This window comes from Eptesicus fuscus, chromosome 6 (assembly GCF_027574615.1).
Source record: "Eptesicus fuscus isolate TK198812 chromosome 6, DD_ASM_mEF_20220401, whole genome shotgun sequence".
NCBI classification, from domain to species: Eukaryota; Metazoa; Chordata; class Mammalia; order Chiroptera; family Vespertilionidae; genus Eptesicus; species Eptesicus fuscus.
In genome coordinates this window covers 59,619,314-59,637,380 of record NC_072478.1, presented here as the reverse complement: position 1 = coordinate 59,637,380, position 18,067 = coordinate 59,619,314, and the positions used below count along the sequence as shown (strand labels likewise).

General features: G+C 39.3%; 1 protein-coding gene and 1 pseudogene across 4 annotated transcripts in view; one reads left to right on the top strand and one right to left on the bottom strand.

The window, feature by feature from the left end:
- ELF2 (E74 like ETS transcription factor 2) overlaps positions 1-18,067 on the bottom strand; it is a 96,075-nt gene that overhangs the window by 62,849 nt on the left and 15,159 nt on the right. For 3 of the 4 annotated variants that reach the window (XM_028144539.2, XM_054717723.1, XM_054717721.1), the window contains exons 2-3: positions 7,526-7,610; positions 6,053-6,291 (exon numbers count right to left, since the gene is read on the bottom strand). In XM_028144539.2, the coding sequence (XP_028000340.1) occupies positions 6,053-6,127 (75 nt within the window). In that variant the 5' untranslated portion in view covers positions 6,128-6,291; positions 7,526-7,610. Of the gene's footprint in view, positions 1-6,052; positions 6,292-7,525; positions 7,611-13,535; positions 13,561-18,067 lie in introns of those variants that run through there. The other variant, XM_054717722.1, reaches the window with a different exon arrangement.
- On the top strand, positions 543-957 carry LOC103287895 (40S ribosomal protein S26-like; annotated as a pseudogene).

Sequence of the window (18,067 nt, the reverse complement as noted above, 5' to 3'; positions counted from 1 at the left end):
AACTTTCAATAGTATTCTTCCAATTGAAAGGGCATGTGCTCTTTGCCGGAATCAAACCTGGGACCCTTCAGTCCACAGGCTGACGCTGTATCCACTGAGCCAAACCAGCTAGGGCCATAATTTAGTTTCTATTGCTCTCTTCAAATTCACTGGTCCTTTTGTTTGAAGTACCTACCGTAATCTATTTTTAATCCTATTCAGTGCATTTTTCTTTTCCGATAATATTTTATTTCTGGAAGTTTCATTTGGTTCTTTTATGTCTTTTATACCTCTCCTCTGAGGTTCATATTTTAACTTCTTTTAAATTCTTACTAAAACTATTCTTAAATTTTTTTATTAAATTGATTGGGGTAACATTGGTTAGTAAGATTACATAGGTTTCAATTGCAGATTTCTATGATACATGATCTGTATATTGCATTGTGTGCCCCACCACCCAAAGTTAAATCATCTTCTGTCACCATATATTTGGCCATAATGGAAAACTGCATGGCAGTTCTTCAAAAAAACTATAATAGCTCTCTTGGGTCCTCCTTTCCAAGATGACCAAGAAAAGAAGGAATAATGGTCATACCAAAAAAGGCTGAGGCCATGTGCAGCCTATTCATTGCACCAACTGTGCCTGGTGCGTTCCCAAGGACAAGGCCATTAAGAAGTTTGTCATTCGAAACATAGTAGAGGCCGCAGCCGTTAGGGACATCTCCAAAGCGAGTGTCTTCGACGCCTATGTGCTTCCCAAGCTGTGTGTGAAGCTGCATTACTGTGTGAGCTGGGCCATTCACAGCAAGGTACTCAGGAATCATTCTCGTGAAGCCCGGGAGGACCGAACACCCCACCCCGATTTAGGCCTGCGGGTGCTGCCCCACAACCTCCACCAAAGCCCATGTAAGGAGCTAAAGCTTTAAAGAGTGAAGAAAAGTTCTCTGGGGGGAAAATAAATGGAAATTGTACTTCAAAAAAAAATTGTAATAAAGTTACCATCTGACCCAACAATCCCTCTTCTAGGTATCTACCTTAAAAACTTCTTTTTACTTCCTGAGTGTATTTATAACAGCTGTTCTGAAGTCTTATCTGTTAATTTCATCATCCCTATCTTGTTTGTTGTCATTAACAGTTTTTTCTCTCCAAGTTATAGATTTTATGCCAGCTCCTTTGCATTTAACATGGCTGGGTGCTGAATATGCAGATTTTACGAAGTTGGGTTCTACTTTCGTTGTCTTATTTTAATATTTTAATAATGTTTACTAGGACAGATACTTATGGATCAACTTTCAAGGCCTATTTTTAAACTTTTTAGGGCAAGTTTGGAGTACCCTTTGTTGTAGAGCTGTTGTAGCCTGACCATAAGGCATGACTTCTAGAGTCTCTCATGAATGTCCTGGATTCTCTACTCTACTCTGATTGAAACTCTAGTTCCTCCCACCACTGAGTGAACTCTATAGATTTTTCAGTAATTCACTGAATTTACACATGATCTGGTCATTTTTTGCCTGGCTTCACAGAACTTCATACTACACCTGGGCAGCTCACTCAGCTAAAGACCAGGGCAGAGTTCTAATATTCTTCCTCTGATACTCTGTCCCTGAAATTAGTTGTGTTAGCCTCTCCAAATTCCAAATTTTGTTTCCTCAATTCAGTGAGAATGTCACACTCTGCTGGGATCCTTCCTCCCACACTGTGGTCCAGAAAGTGCCCCAAGCAATAAGGCAGTACAATCAGACCTTCTCTTCTCTCAGAAAGCAGTCCTGCACTGTCTGAGATCTAAGTGTCTTCGTTCTTTCAGACTGCTATTACACAACACCATACACTGGGCGACTTTTAAACAGCAGAACTTTATTGCTCACAGATGTGGAGGCTGGAAGTCCAAGTTCAGGGTGCCAGCGTGACACTTCTGGGTCACAGACTTATTATTATATCCCTACATAGCAGAAGCAGAGATCTCTTTGGAGCCTTTTATTAAGAGCACTAATCCCATTCATAAGGATTCCTCCCTCATGACCTAATCATTGCCTAAAGGCCCTACCTCCTAATACCATCACCATTCAGGGTTAGGATTCAACATATGAATTTTGGAAGGACATTCAGACCACAACACCAATGTTTCAAAAACAGGGATTTCATATGTTTTGTTCATTTTCCTAGTTGCTTATGGTAGAAGTACAATCTGGTCTCTTATTCCATCACAATATAAAGTGAAAAAATGCCCAATCCCACCCTGGCTAGTGTGGTTCAATGGTTGAAGCGTCAACCCACGCACCCAAGTGTCACAGGTTCAATTCCCAGTCAAGGGCACATACCTGGGCTGCAGGTTCCAGCCCTGACCTGGGTCAAGGCACATTCGGGAGGCAACTAATTGATGTCTCTCTCTCATATTAATGTCTCTCTCTTCCATCCACCCCAACCTTCCATTCTCTCTAGAAACCAATGGAAAAAAAATCCTCACTGCTTGGGTGAGGATTAAAAAAAAAGCCCAATCCTGTTCATTTGGAACCAGATGCCCACTAGACCTTATATTCACTGTGGTTTTAGAATTATATTTAAATCTTTTTTTCCCCCCTGCACTAATCCTATATTTCTGTGAAACCTATTTCTGCATGCTCACTCTCCCATGCAATCATTAGATTTATATAATTAATTTTTCCCAAAGTTGCCCTAACATTTGATGAAGATGTTATTAAATAGATAAATTAATTGAAGGAAATTGATGTCCTCAACACTGACCTTCCCATCTCTCCTATACCAGTATAAAGTATAGCTGTTTATTGAAGTCTTCTTTCATGTACTTCAGTATCAATAATTTTCCTCAAACAAGTCCCATATATCTCTTATACTTATTCCTCAACATTTTATATTTTTGGTTAATTTTCTGAAAGGGATCTTATTGTCCATGATCTTTTATAACTAATTATAGTCCTTACAAAAGGAAGCTAAATATTTTTGTGTTAATTTTGTACCTGCCAAACTTTTATAAGCTCTAATGGGTTTCCATGGATTCCCTCTGGTTTTCCCAGGTAGCTATTCATATTACCTACAAATAATAATTTGGTCTCTTTTATAATATTTGTATCTTTTTTGCCTGCTTGCAGGAAAATATTAAGTAATAGTAATGGTACTACCTACATTTATCTTCTTTCCAATTTTAAAGAAAATAATTTAGTACTTCACCATTAAACAGGATTCTGGCTGTTGATTTGTAAGTTATTATTTATAATGTTAAGAAAGTATACACCTATACTTATAGTATGAAGAGTTTTTATCAGGAGTGGATATAGAATTTCATAAAATCCCATTTCATTAAGTATTTTATTCCTACTAACATATCATATGTCATATGTCATATGTCATATTAGTAGAGAGATACAGTAATGGTTTTCTCAATACTGAATTATCCTTGTATATCTAAATCCTTTTTGGTAACTGGACTTTTAATATATAATTGCATTTTGTATATTTATTACTATTTTTTGTGATTTTTACATCTACACTCATAAGTTTGATTATAATTTACTTTTGTGGTATCTTTGTCAGAACAGGATTATCCTAACTTTATAAAATGTATTACTTCTACAATAAGAAATAAAGTTATAAAAATAAAGCCTAAACATGTATTAATAACTCTCATGTATTAATAAGTGCCTACCACTTTGTTTGGCCAACTACTGACCATTGTTTAAATTTTATTTTTCAATTATAATTGACATACAATATTATATTAGTTTCAGGTATCCAATACAGTACCCACCACCTTTTATACATTTATTTTTTCTTCAGATTGGAGTTATGATTATAGAATCTTGAAGGTCATTTTTTTCCACCCACCCTATACTTTACAGTATGGATATTATATACTACTATATATTATAGATATATTCCTGAAAAACTGCGTGTAAGATAAAAAATGTATCTTTCAGCCCTAGCCAGTTTGGCTCAGTGGATAGAACATCGGCCTGAAGGGTCCCATCAAGGACACATGCCCAGGTTATGGGCTCCATACCCAGTAGGGGGCGTGCAGGAGGCAGCCAATCAATGATTCTCTCTCATCATTGATGTTTCTATCTCTCTCTCCCTCTCCCTTCCTGTCTGAAATAACTAAAAATGTATTTCTAAAAAAATGTTATCTTTCAAATGTCACTATCTCCAAAACTCCCTTTGTAAAATGAGAATATTTTTCAGATATTAATGGCTTTTCTTTCTTCCTGGTATTCTCTTTCCCCAGATGTTTCTATTGCCCAATCCCTTACTTTATTTAAGTCTAACTAAAATAACCCCTCTTCAGAGAAGCCTTCCCTGAACACCCTAATTAAAATATCCTCTAACACCTCTCCATCCATCTCTAGTCCTCATTTATTTTCACAGCCATTCTGAAGTATTTTATCCCTAATGCCTAGAAAATTACTAGACACAGGTAAGTGGTCAGTTAATATTTGTTGAAGAAAACGTTCTCCAAGAATAGTTTACCCCACTATGGTGTAATACTACTTAATATGCTTGTGACCACCCTGTAAGGCTACCACATAAATCATTAGTCAAAAATGCCTTGGTAAAATGACTACATTTATCAGATTCTCTCTTTTATAATTAGTTCTCTAAGCCAAGAACACCTGGGATTCCATGTAAAGGAAGAAAAATATGAGTCTTCCTTATATTTATATGGAAATAAACTATTGTATTCTTTTCCACAGTGACGGTACCCAATCAGCACAAGGTAAATATATTCTGCCTATTGTTGTCGGCATCTCCCTTCATACGGTTAAATACCAACAGAGAAAAACTATAATACAAAGAGAAAGCTCTTGAAGAAGCAGCAATAAATGGTTTGGGTGATATGGATGGAAGTCCCCCAGGTCCCTGATCTCTGGTGAATCACACCTGAAAGTGATCCTACAGAAAGTAAATCTTCAAGGAAGAAGTAGACATTGATCACAAGAATAAAGTATGTTCTGTAGCTGTGGCTTCCCCCTTAATGGACAATGAACCAGTTTTAGATTCCTATACGACAGACAGGAGCATCTGAGTTACCAAGTCCATTGAGAACCAAGGAATAGTAGTAAGCTTTGCTTTATCTCCTTCCCACTGAATTTGCACATCGCTATCTTAGAAGACTGACAGACACCAAGCAAGACACCAGGCAAGCAAGAAAAAGAACCCAGATTGCAGAACACACAGCCTGATGCCCTAACTTGTTTCTCAGTCATGTCACTATACCACTATGCTGGTACCGAGTACCAATAACAGCAGTATCTTTCACAGACTATAGAGAAAACAGATTTTCTAAATACAGTAAACTCTCCATTTTCCCACCTCATGTCTGACCAAATATTTGTCCATTAGTGCGACAGCATTATTCTATTTTAATTTAGCTCCTTCCCATTGGTGGGAACAGAAGCCAGGCCCTGGAAGTTCTTATATTTCTGGTACTGTTATTTTTCTATTCCCATCTCTGATTATTTAATATCATCAATAACATGAAAATAACCCAAAATGCTAATAATGTAAAAAATTCTACATGTATAAAATTTCAAAACCTAAATTTCTTTACTGATTTACAAATTATCTAAAGTCTTAAATACACACACATATATGTATATGTAATGCATCTATACATATAAATATATTAGATTAAAATATGATGGATCCTCACACTGAATTAGATATAACAAAAACAAAAACCAAAGATGACAACTAAAGGAGATACAAAATTCTAATTTAAGATTAATTTAATTTAGGTATAGTATATATCTATAGACTCTATAATACAAAATAATAAATTTTAAAATCTCTCTCTCTCAACTAATACTACAGTATTCTCTCTTTCAATTTTTTTCTCCCAGTTCATTCCAACATATGCATGTTCCAACAACTCGGGTGAGTCCAGCAGTACATTCCCTCAACCTTCTATTACCTAAATTATATAAAGACACATGATGTGTACATGTACAATTTCAATCGTACATTTCTATTCTCAAATACCTGTTTCCCATTAATTTCAAAACTAAGTCTATGCACTGAAGCCTATGAACAAAACAGTAACATAGTACATTGGGTGCCTAACCTCTTGATTCTCTACTCCACTGCTGGAAAGCTCCAAAACAGAACCTCCTCCACTGTCAACCACAGCTGATGTCATTGTATATTCCCTGAGGAAGCTTGAAATGCTATTAATCAGTGCAATTAAAGGTTCATGGATGATTGCCAGTGTTACAGGTTTGCATTATCATATCTTAAAAGTCAATAGAAGAGTGGAGTAGATGTCCAGAAATCCAGTCTTCTAAAGATGATTAACCAGAGAGCCTAAAAAGAGGAAGAATTTTGAAAAGTTATTAAAAACGTATAGGAAAGATATAAAGCACAACCTATTTTGCAATCTAATTTTTAACATTTGTATAAACTAAAAGGAGATATGCTTATACAGTCCTGTGTCAAAAGAGGGCAGTAATGAGCATTCTACTTTTTAGCATTGCCAAGTTCACTGAAATTAAGTTCTTACCAAGCTACTGAACATTCATGACATTATGATATTTATATTCTAAGAGATAAAATGTTATATAACTTTCTATCTTTATGAAGGTGTTCTTTTATTCCTGAAATATTTTCATAGATATTTTAAAAAACTTTTATGCATGAAGACATGAAATGTGCTAGACCGAGACAACTTCTAAAATTAGTTGCCTATATGACAAATCAAAAGATTTATTGGTTTGTAAATATTTTACTGTTCTTCTTTGGCTCATTTAGTTTATTTATCTGAATAATTAGAACTGTCTTTTGCTATGGCAGCAATCTAATTTTGTGGTCACATTTTGAATACTTTACAAGAACTATAAAACAGATTAATTTGAGTAGTTTGTACTTCCAAATAGAGTAGTTTGAAAATAAAGTAGTGAAATCACTTGGAATACCTTAAACATTACTTTATTATTTTTTCCTCAATAATTTTTTTGCTATTGGTTCAATATGCAATATAACAAATGGTTTCAAGTCAACATAATTCAGTTTTCCTCAGTAGGGATGAATTTCAATATGTACACCATCTAGATTTATGCATTAGATTATTCCTAAGAAGTTACACTTTATTTGATTTTTTGAATGTTAAATTTTTCATAGAGAAATTACAGAGATTATAGGATTTTTTCATATAAAAATTAAAGAATGCAAAAAACTATAAAGAGAAAATACATTTCTAAAAAATCATTCCATTAATATTATATCCTCTATTAAGTTTACTGGTACCATGGGAATGTGGAAATAAAATAATAAACTATTTCCATAAACTCCTACAAGCAAAAGAAATATCTGGGGATGGGGGCAGAAATTTCACCTCATTATTTAAGACCATTCAGTACTACTATCTCCTTTTTTATCTTATCAACAGAAATGGAGGAAGTATTTGTATCTTAATAAAAAAATAAGAAAAATCCACAGCCCCACACACTGAAGCTCACCATTATCATATAAGATAATGACTATTTTCAGTTTCTGTTTTCTAAACATATAGATAATAATAACATAAATAAATTTTACTTACAATTTGAATGTTAAGTAGTTTAACCATCCTTCACTATTTTCACAACTTGGCAAGAGCTAAAACATAAACCAGCAGTTCTCTGGAACTAGTAGCGGGGGGGGGAAAGACAGTATTAATATAATTTTATTAAAAATATATTTCCCAAAGTAAGAGTAATTCAGACAGTATGTACTTATTACAAACCATCTCCAAAGCCTAATAATACACATTATATAATACATATAATAATAAATTCTTTCTAGGGTATTGAGAAATCAGAGGTTTTTATCAAACTTAAAATTGCAAGTCACCACTAAATAACAATTACTAAGTAAGGACAGATTCAACATACACAGCCTATGTCCCATATTAGGACTTATATTTCAAGTGGCTGCAGGATATAATCCCTGATCCCCAGAAATATAAAATCAGGTTTTTAAAAACTAACCCAAAAAACTACTATAAAGCAATGTTGATGATATATTATTGCCTATTGAGTCACCTTCCTCAGGCGCTCTCACCCTCCAAATTTACATTCCAGACACATCCAAACATCCCAACCCTCCTCTAACGCCCTCCTCCTTTCAAAGGCTAATCCACTGACCTATGCCCTGGATCTTAGCCCTTGCTCCATCAATTATTTCCTTTTCTTCCCTAACCTTATCTGTTTTAACACCGGGTCCTCTCCCTCAACATCTAAACATTTACAAGACTCTCTCATCTTAAACATGGAGCAGTCCTCCTCCGTGACCCTGCATTCTCCTCCAGCTACTGCTCTGATCCCTTTCTTGGATAATGTTCTAGAAGAAAAGTCTTCTATACTCTGTCTCCACTTCTAATTTCTCAGGTACTCCACCTTCTATGGAAGTTTGTCATCAATTACCACCAACTGAAAGTTTTACTAAATTCTGGTTGTCCAATCCAATGGACACATTTCTGTCTTCACTGTTGCTCATACCCTCCTTGAAACTCTATCCAGAATTTATTTCTACCTCTCTAGCTTCTCCTTTTCAATTTCCTCTTACAGACTCACCCCTAATTTTCAAGGAACTTGGAACAAGGCTACAATGGAAATCCATATACCATATATGTAAATATTTTTAAAAGTTATAAATCAAGCTAACAAGCTATTAAATTATTCTACCTTGCCATCTTGCCATACATACTTTTATAACAATCTAAAAGGCTAAGTTCTGATTTGAACTATTCAGATTCCCTCAAGTTCTATGGGGGCATGGGAGAACCATACCTCCCCCCCCCACACACACACACACACACATACCTGGCCTGCAGCCTGTCTCTTTATATCTTCCCAACTTTGGCTCCACTCCATACTACAAGAAGCCTCATATACATACATGTAGCATCCCAAGCTCTGGCCACATGCCTGCAAACTGATACCCTTTGGCCATCCCTTAGGCTACATTCAAGAGAGGAAAGGATCAGAAAAGAGGCCTGTGAAGGGCCACATGGGCAGGGGTTCAAATATTCAGAACTTGACCTAGAAAAAGGTACAGATGGACTAGTTCAGTTCTCCCCCAAATCCTAATTTTATCAGGAGGGGCGTAGCTGAAGGAAGGCCAGATGAGGAACTCCAAAGCACAAGGCCCAAACAGGGTTCCCATTTTGCTAAGTTTAAAGACAGTGCTACTCTCTGGTCAACACTAACATGGAAGTATTTCCAGGATCCCATCCGTAGTCCTCTTCTGACTCTACACTCTAAGCTACCTCATGTATTGGCATGGCTTCATGACAATCTCTCTTCCAGTCTAAATCATTGCATGGGCTCTAGTTAGTCTACTAGATACTTTCTTACCTCTACTTCTTTCTGAAATGAAATAGGGTGTATAATAAAAAATACACATCTATTCCAGGATATCTGAGGCATACCATTAATCAATCCAGTAAGTCAACAATATTAACTGTGTGTATCTATATATATAAAAGCCTAACCGACCGAATGACCGGTCGCTATGACACTCACTGACCACCAGGGGGTAGACGCTCAATGCAGGAACTGCCCCCTGGTGGTCAGTGCCCTCCCACAGCCAACCTCCCGCAGCTCCTCCCCCTGGCTGGCCAGTCCCTATGGCCCCGATCGAGACTGGGTGAGACGGCTCCAATTGGCCCCGATCACTGGCCAGGCCAAGGGACCCCACACAAGCACGAATTCGTGCACCAGGATTCTACTATCCTATCTAATAAAAGAGTAATATGCAAATTAACCATCACCCCGTTACACCCACCAGCTGCGCCCACCAGCCAATCAGAGCGAGTATGCAAATTAACCCCAACCAAGATGGCTGTGACCACGGAGAAGCAGGAGGGAGGCTTGAGTTTCCCTGGCAATGAAGGAAGCCAAGCTTTCCACACACCCTGGCGGGCCCAGGCCTCCACTCAAGGATACAAAATTTCAATTATAGACGGTAAATAAATTCCAACAGAAATGGCAGCAGCCAAGGAGCTGGAAGAGCAGGAGGCTAGGGTTGCCCCGGGCTACTGGAGGAAGCCAAGCTTCTGCAGCCCTGGCCGGCCTAGGCCTCCACTCCAGGCTACAAAGTTTCAATTATAGAAGATAAATAAATTCCAACAGAAATGGCTGCCACCATGGAGCGAGCAAGAGGCTTGGCTCCGTTCCAGGCTACAAAGTTTCAATTGTAGAAGGAAAATAAATTCCAGATACCAGGGCCTCCGCTTGGGTCGCCGGGGGGCGTGGCTGGCCTGCAAACCACCACAGGCCCCTCACCCAGGCCGCCCCACGCTCCAAGAGAACCCCCACCCTGATCCGGGACACCCTTCAGGGCAAACCAGCTGGCCCCCACCCATGCACCAGGCCTCTATCCTATCTAATAAAAGAGTAATATGCAGATTGATCATCACTCCAACACACAAGACGGCTGCCCCCATGTGGTCAAAGATCCTGCCCCCATGTGGACACAAGATGGCCAGCAGGGGAGGGCAGTTGGGAGGGAACAGGCCTGCAAGGGAGGGCAGTTGTGGGTGATCAGGCAAGCAGGGGAGGGCAGTTGGGAGGCACCAGGCCTGCAAGGGAGGGCAGTTGGGGGCGATCAACCCTGCAGGGGAGGGCAGTTAGGGGTGACCAGGCCGACAGAGGAGGGAAGTTGGGAGCAAACAGGCTGGCAGGGGAGCAGTTAGACATCAATCAGGCTGGTAGGGGAGTGGTTAGGGGGTGATCAGGCTGGCAGGCAGAAGCAGTTAGGGATAATCAGGAAGGCAGGCAGGCAGGCAAGCAGTTGGGAGCCAGCAGTCCTGGATTGTGAGAGGGATGTCCAACTGCCCATTTAGGCCCGATCCTACCAGGTCTAAATGGGCAGTCGGACATCCCTCGAGGGGTCCCAGATTGGAGAAGGTGCAGGCTGGGCTGAGGGACAACTCCCTCCCCCCCATGCACGAATTTCGTGCACCGGGCCTCTAGTATATATATAAAAGCCTAAGCGACCGTTACGACCAAACGACCAGTTGACCAGTCGCTATGACGCACACTGACCACCAGGGGGCAGACGCTCAATGCAGGAGCTGCCCCTTGGTGGTCAGGGAGCTCCCACAGCCAACCTCCCATGGCCAGACAACCTCCCCCGGTCCTTCCCCCCCCAGCCAGCAAACCTCCCGTGGTCCCTCCCCCCGACCCTCCCCCAGTCTGGCAGGCTCTTGCCAGCAGCCAGCAGGCCCCAGCCAGCCTGGCCACGATCAGGACTGGGCGAGATGGCTCCAATAGGCCCTGATTGCTGGCCAGGCCTAGGGACCCCACCCATGCATGAATTTCATGCACTGGGCTTCTAGTGTATTATATGTTAGCACAGTGTTGGGTGCTAGAGGTACAGCAATGAATAAAGCAAAAGTCCTTGTCCTTATGAATCTTAAATTCCAGTGGGGAGAGATGAAAATAAACAAAATAGCCCAGTCAGTGTGGCTCAGTGGTTGAGTGTCAACCCATGAACCAGGAGGTCGAAGTTCAATTCGGAGTCAGGGCACAGGTCCCACTTGCAGGCTCAATCCCCAGTAGGGGGTGTGCAGGAGGCAGCAGATCAATGATTCTCTCTTATCACTGATGCTTCTATCTCTCTCTTCCTCCCCCTTCCTCTCTGAAATCAATAATATATATGTATCTACATATATATATATATATATATATATATATATATATATAAAATAAATAAAAATATGAATAGCACATATGTAGATGGTGATGAAAGCTAAGGAGACAAATGAACCAAAGGGAGAAAATATTTGGCAGGGAAGAGGATTGCAATTTCAAATTGAATGGTCAGAGAAGATTCACTAAAGAACTGACATATGACTAAAGACCCAAAAGGAGTAAGCTATGACTGGGGAAAGAGCCTTCTTCAAAGGAAAGATGAACTTCAAGATCTGCAACAGTGAGTACACCTGACTAGTTCAAGGATCAGCAAGGAGGCCAATATGGCTAGAGTGAAGTGAACAAAAGGGAGAAAGAACAGAAGATGACGACAGAAAGTAAAGGCCATAAAGGCCTTCTGTAAGGACTCTGACTTTTACTCCAGGAGAAGGATGACCTGATTATTGTAAGGATCATTCAGATGCTGGGTTAAGAACAGACAGGGGGCAAGGGCAGAAGCAGGGAGATCAGTTAGAAAGTTACTATAATAACTGGGTAAGAAATGAGTGGCTAGAACAAGTGGTAGGGTTTGGAGAGAATAAAAAGTGGTCAACTTTTAGATATATTTTGAAGGTAAAGTGGAAAGATTTGCTAGCAAATGGGATGTGGGTTGTGAAAGAGTGAAGAATGAATCCAAAGATACATCACAGCACCATTAAATGGTATGGGGAAAAGTGTGGGAGGAGAATATGTCCCAAACTAAACTTTTTTTTTTTCTTGGCTACCTTCACAAAAATATTACCTCTCCTATTGTGCTTAGCTCAGTAAGTTACCCCAACACCAACACAAGTTGCCTACAAAACAGAGATCCATGACTCCTTTCTCCATCAACACCATCATACTCTCACTCTTGACCCCTTCTCTTTAATCTCATATCCTCTACCCTAGTTGAGGTCCTCTTTATCACTTCTCTATATTGCTATAAGAGCCTCAGAATTTGTCTCTTAGCCTCTAATCTTGCCCCTTTCCAGTCCATCTAATGCAATATCAGGGTAGTCTGAGATAGAATAATGTCAGGCCCCTCTCAAGTCTTCAATAGTTCCTCAACACCTTCAAGATGAAATCCCAACCTCTTTGCAAATCTTGACAACCAAGAAGTCTAGGTCTATTTTCAGAAGTTATGAAATGTTCATTCTGATATGTTCAGGTATGTAGATCATGTATCTAACCGACGCTCACTTGTCCAGCCTCACCTTCCTTTACTTCATCTAACTTCATACCACAGCTGTTTGTAGTTTCCTATATTCTCTCCTGTCTTGAACAACCCTCCCATGCTTAACCACTGGGCCAATTCCTGTCTTACAGGTCTCAGTTCTAATGCAACTTCATCCCCTCAGAGCTCAATTATAATTTTCTATAATTTTCTTCCCCCAATCACATTGTATATACCTCCCTGACTCAAAACATCTGGAAAATAATAGCCTCCAGCAGATCGCTCACTTGCCAAGTCCTATCAACCATACCAAGCCAAACACCTATGTCTTTCCTTCAGTGTTCTTTAAAACCCTGCTCATTTTTAACTCCTTAATCTACTCCCTATTAAATTCCCAAAGCACCAAGTTTTAAACATCAGTGTATCAGGTTTTTTACATCTGTGGTTTTACTACCTAAACTAGTGTCTTTCATATAGTAGGTACACAGTCAAGATGTGATGAATATAAGAATAACATGCTCCAGTAAGACAACTACCTCCACTGTTCACTGTACACACCACCATGCTCATTCACATCCCCATCCCTCTCCTGTCATCAGGAATGTCCTCTTCATTTATTCAAATTCCACTTGTCCTCCAAGGACAGTTTTTCCCCTATAATGGCATCACCTCTTTCCTATCTCTTACTACACCAGTTCTTCCAATACTTATTGAATACTTACCATATGCTAAGCAGCATCATGTCTGAAACACAAAAATGAAGTAAAAACTCAGCCTTTAAACAGTTTAGAGTCTAGTAAGGAGAAACACAGAGAAGAATTACAGTGTCCATGCCATAAAGGAAACTACAAAGTACAGTGGGGACATAAAAAAGGAACACCCAAGCTGGCTTTGTAGGGTTCTAGAGAGACTTCAGAAAGGAGCCACCGGTAGGTCCAGAACTTAGAAGAAGGGGTGAAAACTGGCATGGCAATAATAAGAGAAACAACTTTGAATAATGAATACTAAGTGAATTAATCAGGACGGAAGAAAAACTCTGTGTGAACAGATAGCAAATCTAAGTAGCACCCAGAAGTAAATTCTACTTGTACTATAATTTAGTTGCCCTAGAGTACAGACCACATTCTCATCAAAAAGCTCATGTGTACATAAAGTGCAAAAACAAGGAACACTCAATCTATGATATTAGAAATAGGGTGCTACATCACAAAGGACTAATATTACTAATATATATAAAGAACGCTTGAAATAGAGGAATAAAGAACCAAAAACCTCAAGGAAAATATACAATTTACAAAAACAGATATAAAAAGGGCCCTTAAACATACGAAAAGTTCAAATTCACTCATAGAAAATACAAATTTTCAAAAAACAATGTATCATTTCTCTCATCTATCAGACTGGTGAAAATTAAAATGTATGACACCATATTCTGTTGGCAAAATTGTGCAATTTTATACATTGCTGCTGGGAAGACAAGTTGATACAACACTTTGAAAGTGGAATTTGGCAATGTCTAACAAAATTACATATGCATTTACCATTTTTAAAACAGCTTTACTGAGATATAATTAACACGTTTACCCACTTAAGGTATATAATTCAATGGTTTTTATTTACTTTTTTTTAAAAATATATTTTATTGATTTTTTTACAGAGAGGAAGGGAGAGGGATAGAGAGTTAGAAACATCGATGAGAGAGAAACATCCATCAGCTGCCTCCTGCACACCCACTACTGAGGATGTGTCCGCAACCAAGATACATGCCCTTGACAGGAATCGAACCTGGGACCCTTCAGTCTGTAGGCCAACGCTCTATCCACTGAGCCAAACAGGTTAGGGCGGTTTTTATTTACTTTTTATTTTTTAATTGATTTGAGAGGAAGGGAGAGAGAGAAACACTGATGTGAGAGAGAAACATTGATTGGTTGCCTTCCACACATGCCCTGACAAGGTATTGAACCCGCAACCTGTGTATGCGTCCAATTGGGAATCAAACCCACTGCCTTTTAGTGTGCGGGACAATGCTCCAACCAATTGAGCCATACCGGCCAGGGCTCAATGGTTTTTAGAATATCCACAAAGTTGTATGATATCACCACAATCTAATTTTAGAACATTTTCAGCACTCTCCCCGCCCCTATCCCATGCCCATTAGCAGTCACTCCCTATCAGTCCCCAATCCCCAGTCCCTGGCAACCACTAATCTACTTTCTATATCTAGAGACTTGCTTGTCTATTTCATATAAATAGAATAATATATGTGATCTTTTGTGACTGGCTTCTTTCACTTAATGTTTTCAATATTCATCTATGTGTAATATGCATTAGTATTTTATTTCTTTTTATTGTTTTTTTAGAAAGAAATGGCCTGGAATTCTGTATTAGCAAGAAATTATTCTTAGGCATAGGCCTTATTCAAATTTACCCATAACTACCTAGAACCAAAATATAAACTTGTTTTTTTAAATATATTTTATTGATTTTTTACAGAGAGGGATAGAGAGCTAGAAACATCGATGAGAGAGAACCATCGACCAGCTGCCTCCTGCACACCCCCCACCAGGGATGTGCCCGCAGCCAATGTACATGCCCTTGACCGGAATCGAACCCGGGACCTTTCAGTCCGCAGACCGACACTCTATCCATTGAGCCAAACCGGTTTCGGCCAAAATATAAACTTTTTATAGTACTAAATAAAAAGGCCCCCTGGAAAAGCAGCTAGGAGGAAAACTATTTACAAGATTATCTCCCTTTACCTAATTAAGTCAAAGGTTTACAGCTTCTTCCATAGGACCAGAACATGGGCATGAATGGGCCTGTAGAACATATAATAAACAAATGCATGCGTACTTTTATTTGAAGGATTAGAGTCCCTGTACCTGGGACTCTAATCACCAGGCAAAGGGAACTAAAGTTCTTGCACAGAGGTTAAAACACAAATCTTCAGCCTCAGCAGTACAGGATCTTTTAGTCTTGAAGAGGTATGTCAGAGGTCATTGTACTCATGGCTAGAGTAAGGATATATAGCAGGTCATAAAGGAAAAGACATAGGTGGAATCTGGAGGAATCAATCTGCAAGCTTCCTATGCTCCCTCCTTCCCAAGAGAGGTCAGGCAGAGCTTACTCCTCTCCCACAGCAGCAAAAATGCACCAATGTGCATGCGGTGTTTCTGCCCAGGCATGCCCATCGGAGACTCTGCGCCCAAGGTTTCATTGCAGGCAGGTCACCGGGGCACCCTCTGCCTTGTGTGCACCAATACTACAGACCCCCGAAGAGAAGCAGGTGTTCAACATAAACCGTACTGTTTGCACAAACAGTCTAGGCACAGTGAATCACCCTTATCAGTTACTGGCAACACCCTGAGAGCCAAGTTCCCAGATGCCAGCCAAGGGCCAACCTTGCAAACAGGCCTTTCTAAGGACAGCAGTTTCAAACTTGCTATGTTAACTATTTTCTGAAGAGCCAGTTATTTAACTTCTTGAGATCTCAGAAACATAATGGTCTGGAATGAAGAGGACATGGACACCATCTTTCCCACATACTATATATGGGAGGTTTAAAATGCTTTATCATTATAGAGTGATATCATGATTGAGTTTAAGTGCTTACTAGTAGATATGACATATTAAGAACAACATCTCAATGTCCAAATATTATGTAAAGATTCATAAAGGCAGACTTCCTGGAACATTCTCAACTCATCCAGATTATGAAATAAAATATAAAAAATAAACTGGCTCTGAAAGTTTACTTAAGCACACCATTAGAGAACAAAAATGTAAGATGAAAACATTCAGCCCTGGCTGGTTTGGCTCAGTGGATAAAGCGTTGGCCTGTGGACTAAAGGGTCCCAAGTTTGATTTTAGTCAAAGGCACATGCCAGGTTTGCAGGCTCGATCCCCAGTAGGGGGCATGCAGGAGGCAGCCGATCAATGATTGTCTCTCATCATTGATGTGTCTATCTCTCTATCCCTCTCCATTCCTCTCTGAAATCAATAAGTATATATTTTTAAAAAAACAACATTCACTAATCTGTTCTAAAATGAATATACTTTCTAGGTCTTACTAATTATAACCTAAAATTAAATTTAAATAATCATGAAATTTAGAGTTTAAAGTATTATATGTTTAACACAGAACTGAGTTGTGTTTTTTTCTTTATTAAGGTATTACATATGTCCTTACCGCCCCACAGACCCTCCCACTTATGCCCTCACCCTAGAATTGAGTTTTATAAGAAAAACTTATTTAAAAAAAATTTTTTAATTGATTTCAGAGGAGAAGGGAGAGGGAGAGAGAGATAAAAAACAGCAGCGATGAGAGAGAATCATTGATCGGCTGCCTCCTGCACACTCCCTACTGGCGATTGAGCCTGCAACCCAGGTAATGTGCCCTGACCAGAAATTGATCCATGACCTCCTGGTTCATAGGTCGACACTCAACCACTGAGCCATGCCCGCTGAGCAGAAAAACCTATTTTTTTTATTCATAGATCTAAATTGTATCACTGTAAGATTATAAATATAATTACTCAAAATATGGTCAGGTTACTCATGAAAATACTGTAACTTTGGCCTTCGAGTATAGATAACCCAAAAGATTCTGAGTTTTAATACTAATTCTGCAATCACTATATTACTTGCTTGCTATACTCCCAATATCTGAATGTGACCTTCTTCTTAAATCATTTATAAAGCTTAGCCCTACAATCAACCTACCGCAATGCTCCTCTAAGTTTCCTCATTTTCACTGATTATGGCTGAGTAGAAGCCTATAGAACATATAAATTACCAGATTAGAGAAGTTTTTTGGTTTTGTTCTTTGGACACATTTATAGTCCAATAAAGCAAATTAGCATATGCTAACTTAGAAACCAAAGTAGATTAGCTTTTGGTTAGGAATCTTTTTTTTTAATGAATTTTTTAAAGAGAGAGAAAGGGAGGGAGGGAAGGAAGGAAGGGAGGGGGATGTGGAAGAGATAAACATCTTATATATGCATTCATTGGTTGATTCTTCTATGTGCTCTAACTGGAAATTGAACCCGAAACCTTGGCATATCGGGACAAGACTCTAACCAACTGCGCTAACCCAGCAGGGCAACTTTACCCTATTTTATGTTTTAAAAATTACGTTTTTATTGATTTCAGAGAAAGGAAGGGGAAGGGGGAAGGGAATCATAAATGATGAGAGAGAATCACTGATTGGTTGCCTCCCCCAAGCACCCTGATGGGGGCCGGGGATTGGACCTGC